Below are 6,489 nucleotides of genomic sequence, written 5' to 3' on the forward strand. Positions count from 1 at the left end.
GTAACTTGCGCAAGCGCACTCAGGCAGTCTCCGAGCCCGCGGGCGCAGGCGCGCTTACAGCCGACAGAGCGCTTCAGCCGCTTCCCTCGAGCCTGCAGTGCGCAAGCGCGGGACATCTCCGTTTCCCTCCCTCGGCCCCTTCCCCCCCTACCCCCCCGCCCCGGCCTCCTTTCCCCTTCACGAAGCCGGCTCCGGGGCGCGCTCACCCCTGTGAGGAGGCCGGAGGTCGGACTCAGGAGGCTCCTTCTCCACTCCCGGAAGATCATGTACCAGCCCAGCCGGGGTGCGGCCCGGCGTCTCGGCCCTTGCCTGCGCGCCTACCAGGCTCGACCCCAGGTGAGAGCGGAGGAGAAGCGCGAGGCAGGAGAGGGGGCGGGGAGAGACCCTCCTCAAAGCCGGTGCGTGGGGCGGAGCGCGCGCTGGGTTCCGCGCAGGCGCAGAGACACCCGCCGCCCCTTCCCACCTGTGCCCTGCAGCGCGTGGACAGGCTAGGGGTCGCGGGAGCGGGAGGGAGGCGCTGCCGGGCCTGTCGCGCAAGGACGTCGGTCCTCCCAGGTTTGAGGGCGGTCAGGCGGGGTCAAGGCCAGGCAGCGGGGCGCGTCTGCGTTGCGCCCGACTCTCCGCGGTTACCTGTGCCTAGAGGTGATTTGAAGGGCAGGGGCCGAGAGATTCGTAGCCCTGCTGCGGCGCCGTCCCGGAGTTTCCCGGCCCAGACCAGACCCGCGGGGCGCCCTCAGCAGCCCGCCCGTCTTGCACTCGGAGAGCGGTCCTGGCAGGAAGGCCGGCCAGTGTGCACCCGGTTCGGGCCCCTGCGCCCGGGCTGGCAAGATGGCCACGCCCCCAGCAGAGACGGCGCCTCTAGGACACCATCGGGGACCGAGGTACCCGAGCGGTCCGCCCGCCTTCCCTGCAGTGAGACGATCCCCTGGGGGGTTCCTTGGGAGCGGAGGGACTCGGGTGAGGCCTAACTTTGGGTGACCTCCCCTTGCAGTTTCAACGTCGGTAAACCCAGGAGAGTGAAGGCCAGCCTTTAACTGTCTCCTGAGGTTGTGTCTGTCATTAGAGGGGCCCGAAATGATAATAGCTTCCATTTATGGACTGCTTTCTAGGTCGCTACGTTTTGTTTACATTCATTATTTCATATAGGCCTCATAACCCAGTGAGGCTTTATTGTTCTCATTTATAGGACATTTGTAGGAAGCGGAGGCATAGGGAATGAGAATGCCTAAAGTTACATGATAGAATTAGAATTCAGATTCCTAGCTTCAGCTGGATATTCTTTTTTCTCTGTACATTTGCCTCGCACACTTAATCATGGAGATGTACAGGCCACAGCATTTAATCCACAGTACAATAAAACCTGTTATTCGTTCACTCATCAAGTATGTATTACATGATTCTTGCGATAAGAGAGGTGAAACTGCCCCCAGTGTTGGAATCTTTTTTTTTTTTTTTTTTTTTGAAATGGAGTCTTGCTCCGTCACCCAGGCTGAAGTGCATTGGCACCATCTCGGCTCACTGCAACCTCCGTCTCCTGGGTTCAAGCAATTCTCCTTCCTCAGCCTCCCGAGTAGCTGGGACTACAGGCTCCCGCCACCACACCCAGCTAATTGTTTTGTATCTTTAGTAGAGATGGGGGTGCCACCATATTGGCCAGGCTGGTCTCGAACTCCTAGACCTCGTGATCCGCCCGCCTCGGCCTCCCAAAGTGCTGGGATTACAGGCGTGAGCCACCGCGCCCGGCCACATTTCTTTAAGATTCCAACACTGGGCCGGGCGCGGTGGCTCACACCTGTAATCCCAGCACTTTGGGAAGCCGAGGTGGGCGGATTACCTGAGGTCAGGAGTTCGAGAACAGCCTGGCCAACATGGTGAAACCCCATCTGTAACTAAAAATACAAAAATTAGCCGGGCGTGGTGAAGGGTGCCTGTAATCCCAGCTACTCGGGAGGCTGAGGCAGGAGAATGGCTTGAACCCAGGAGGCGGCGGTTGCAGTGACCCGAGTTCGCGCCAATGCACTCCAGCCTGGGCGACAGTGAGACTTCGTCTCAAAAAAAGAAAAAAAAGGAAAGATGTCTGCTAGTTTTTGGGAGGTGCCGGTATTTATGTCACATAAAACAGTTTGCTCGGCTGGGCGCGGTGGCCCACGCCTGTAATCCCAGCACTTTAGGAGGCAGAGGCGGGTGGATCACGAGGTCAAGAGATGAAAACCATCCTGGCTAACATGGTGAAATCCCGTCTCTACTAAAAATACAAAAACTAGCTGGGCATGGTGGCGCGCGCCTGTAGTCCCAGCTACTCAGGAGGCTGAGGCAGGAAAATCACTTGAACCCGGGAGGCGGAGGTTGCAGTGAGCTGAGATCGTGCTACTGCACTCCAGCCTGGCAACAGAGCGAGACTCCATCTCAAAATAAATAATAAAATAAAATGGTTTCCTCCTGTTTTCAGTAGAGATGGAGATGAATCCATCCCTTTTTTCCTATAGTAATTCCATCCATTCTGTCAGGAGGAATAGGTATTGGAAGCCTGTTGAGCATCCAGGGGATCAAGGGGTGTTAGACAACTGGATTCTTATCTTTCTCCCTTTTGTTCTTTCTCCTTAGGACCAGCTTTATCCAGGGACTCTACCATTCCCACCCCTTTGGCCCCACTCCACGACAACCACTTCCCCATCTTCTCCTCTATTCTGGTCTCCCCTGCCCCCACGCCTTCCCACCCAGCGTCTTCCCCAGGTTCCCCCACTACCTCTCCCTCAGATCCAGGCCCTCAGCTCAGCATGGGTGGTTCTCCCTCCAGGAAAGGGGGAGGAGGGACCAGGACCTGAGTTGCATAGCGGCTGCCTGGATGGGCTTAGAAGCCTTTTTGAGGGACCTCCCTGCCCCTATCCTGGGGCTTGGATACCTTTCCAAGTCCCTGGAACTGCCCACCCTTCCCCTGCCACCCCGTCAGGAGATCCTAGTATGGAGGAACATCTGTCTGTCATGTATGAGAGACTGAGACAAGAGGTAAGTCAGTGCAAAAGTGGCCTTCATCTACAGTGGGAAGGATGTGGGTAATCCTTGGACGTACAGGGATAGTCAACTGGATTCTTTTTTGGAACCATGAGGCAGGCATAGAAATATATTACAAACATTTTCCTGAGAAAATGATGTTCCAGCCAGGCACGGTGGCTCAAAGTGCTGTAATCCCAGCACTTTGGGAGGCTTAGGCAGGTGGATCACCTGAGGTCAGGAGTTCAAGACCAGCCTGGCCAACATGGTGAAACCCCATCTCTACTAAAAACACAAAAATCAGCCAGGCGTGGTGGCAGACGCCTATAATCCCAGCTACTCAGGAGGCTGAGGCAGGAGAATCGCTTGAACCCAGGAGGCGCAGTGAATGGAGATATCTCCATTGCACTCCAGCCTAGGCAACAGAGCGAGACTCCGTCTCAAAAAAAAAAAAAAAAAAAAGGCCGGGCGCGGTGGCTCATGCCTGTAATCCCAGCACTTTGGGAGGCCGAGGCAGGCGGATCACGAGGTCAGGAGATCAAGACCATCCTGGCTAACACGGTGAAACCCCATCTCTACTAAAAATACAAAAAATTAGCCGGGCGTGGTGGCGGGCGCCTGTAGTCCCAGCTACTCAGGAGACTGAGGCAGGAGAATGGCATGAACCCGGGAGGCGGAGCTTGCAGTGAGCAGAGATCGCGCCACTGCACTCCAGCCTGGGCAACAGAGCGAGACTCCGTCTCAAAAAAAAAAAAAAGAAAATGATGTTCCTCATTTTGGGTTAAGGGAGGTTAATCATGGGATGAGATCTTTCACTCCAAGATGGGAGTAAGGAGGCCTTAAAAATAGAAAACTGGGCCTGGCACATGGCTCACGCTTATAATCCTAGCACTTTGGGAGGCCGAGGCAGGCGGATCACAAGGTCAGGAGTTCAAGACCAGCCTGGCCAACACAGTGAAACCCCGTCTCTACTAAAAATACAAAAATTAGCTGGGCATGGTGGTGGGTGCCTGTAATCCCAGCTACTCAGGAGGCTGAGGCAGGAGAATTGCTTGAACCTGGGAGGCGGAGGTTGCAGTGAGCCGAGATTGTACCTCTGCACTCCAGCTTGGGCGACAGAGCTAGACTCCATCTCAAGCCTGTAATCCCAGCTACTCGGGAGGCTGAGGCAGGAGAATCGCTTGAACCTAGGAGGCGGAGGTTGCAGTGAGCCGAGATTGTACCTCTGCACTCCAGCCTGGGCGACAGAGCTAGACTCCGTCTCAAAAAAAAAAAAAAAATTAGAAAACTGAAAAATAGAATTATCTTTTCTTTCCCACTGGGTTGATGCCATCTTCTTCCATCTAGCTTCCCAAGCTCTTCCTTCAGTCCCACGACTACAGTCTGTATTCCTTGGATGTGGAATTCATCAATGAGATCCTCAACATACGTACCAAGTGAGAATTGGGGCACAGGTAGGGCACTGGGGAGGAAAACCACCCAAAGGTATATACATGACCCTTTTCACTTCCCAGAGAAGTTCCTAGACTGCTTCTCACAGCTGTTCCCCATTCCTTAGACAGAAGCCAGTTTGGTTTTCTAATTCTGCCATCATGAGATTTCTTTCCCATCCCTTCTTCACAGGGGCCGGACATGGTACATTCTTTCACTGACCCTCTGCCGTTTCCTGGCCTGGAATTATTTTGCACACCTTCGTTTGGAGGTTCTACAGCTGACCCGCCACCCTGAGAACTGGACCCTGCAAGCCCGGTGGCGGCTTGTAGGGCTGCCCGTCCACTTGCTCTTTTTGCGGTTCTACAAGCGTGACAAAGACGAGCATTACCGGTAAGAGAGAAATGAGAAAGGACCCAAACTATAATCAGTTCCTTTTTTTTTTTTTTTTTTTTTGAGATGGAGTCTTACTCTGTCACCCAGGATGGAGTGCAGTGGTGTGATCTCAGCTCACTGCAGCCTCTGCCTCCTGGCTTCCAGCGATTCTCCAGCCTCAGCCTCCTGGGTAGCTGGAATTACAGGCACACCATCACACCCGGCTAATTTTTGTATTTTTAGTAGACAGAGGGTTTCACCATGTTGGCCAGGCTGGTCTCGAACTCCTCACCTTAGGTGATCCACCTGCCTTAGCTTCCCAAAGTGCTGAGATTACAGATGATCTAGTCTCCCAGACAACCCTTGACCTATCCTCACTTGACTGTTTAAGGACAGGGATCCTGTTTAGTTTATGTTAATGTTAAAAAAAAAAAAAAGAGACTGGGTATATATTAGAAAAACCTCTGAGCTTCAGTTTCTTCCTATACAGTGCCTAGCACATGGTAGGTACTCAAATACTTACTGAACAGGCTGGGTGTGGTGGCTCATGCCTGTAATGCCAGCACTTTGGGAGGCCGAGGTGGGCGGATCACTTGAGGTAAGGAGTTGGAGACCTGCCTGGCCAACATGGTAAAACCCAAAAAAATACAAAAATTAGCCAGGTGTGGTGGTACACACCGTAGTTCCAGCTACTTGGGAGGCTGAGATGAGAGAATCACTTGAACCTGGGAGGTTGAGGTTGCAGTGAGCCGTGATCACATTACTGGACTCCACCCTGGGTGACAGAGTGAAACCCTGTCACACACACACACACACACACACACTCTCTGTCTCTCTGTCTCTCTCTGTCTCTCTCTCTCTCTCTCTCTCTCTCTCAACAAATGAAAAGTCCTGTCTCATATGTTGAGCCTTACAACCTGGTAAATTTCTGCCTGGGAGTAGAATCCCAATAAATTGTTAGGCTCAGCCACAAACACTGGATGTAAGTTTTTAAACCAGCAGTTCCCAAACTCCTGCACAGTAGAAATGCCCAAGGATCGTTAAAAAATATTGACACCAAACACTCTGATTTGAGACAGGGCACAACCTAAGCACTGAGATGTTTGTAAGTTGCCCAGGTGATCTAATATGTAGCAGAATTTAGGGACTACTCGTTTAAACAAATGCTTGAATTCAGCTTTGGGACCAGTCACCTTCTCCCTCAGTAAGCCTCCCTCTATTCCCCAGGACCTATGATGCCTACTCCACTTTCTACCTGAATTCCAGTGGCCTCATTTGTCGCCATCGTCTAGATAAAGTGAGTCCTAGGTAGGGCTGGGTGGGGTAAAGGGTAGAACATGTGTGTGCCTCCCCCAACTGGCATTAACCTTTCTCCCTGCAGCTGATGCCTTCACACTCACCTCCAACGCCTGTGAAGAAGCTGCTAGTGGGAGCCCTGGTGGCCCTGGGGCTGTCAGAGCCAGAACCTGACTTAAACCTGTGTTCCAAGCCCTGATCCTTGACCTTGGAGTGGAGGCAGCACTGAAGACTGCTACGCCCAAGAGAAGGAGGTGGAGGCAGCCAAGAATCTCAGGAGCCAGCTTCCTCTCCTCGCTTCTCTCCTTCCTTCCTTTCCGTCTCATGCTGTGTAAAGCTGCTGTGTAATTTAACTTGTAAATAATAAAGTTTAACTGACTATATGAGATAGAATTT

General features: G+C 52.9%; 1 protein-coding gene across 1 annotated transcript; it reads left to right on the top strand.

The window, feature by feature from the left end:
• Window positions 1-126: 126 nt before the first annotated feature.
• On the top strand, window positions 127-6,486 carry C5H6orf136 (chromosome 5 C6orf136 homolog). The gene is given in 7 exon segments (XM_019029252.3): window positions 127-339; window positions 342-881; window positions 2,605-3,006; window positions 4,339-4,427; window positions 4,615-4,815; window positions 6,025-6,094; window positions 6,179-6,486. Coding segments are annotated over 7 exon segments (1,491 nt in total). The 5' UTR covers window positions 127-264; the 3' UTR covers window positions 6,293-6,486.
• The last annotated feature ends 3 nt before the right edge of the window (window positions 6,487-6,489 follow it).

The sequence above is a fragment of the Gorilla gorilla genome, chromosome 5, assembly GCF_029281585.2.
Source record: "Gorilla gorilla gorilla isolate KB3781 chromosome 5, NHGRI_mGorGor1-v2.1_pri, whole genome shotgun sequence".
In the NCBI taxonomy this organism is placed as follows: Eukaryota; Metazoa; Chordata; class Mammalia; order Primates; family Hominidae; genus Gorilla; species Gorilla gorilla.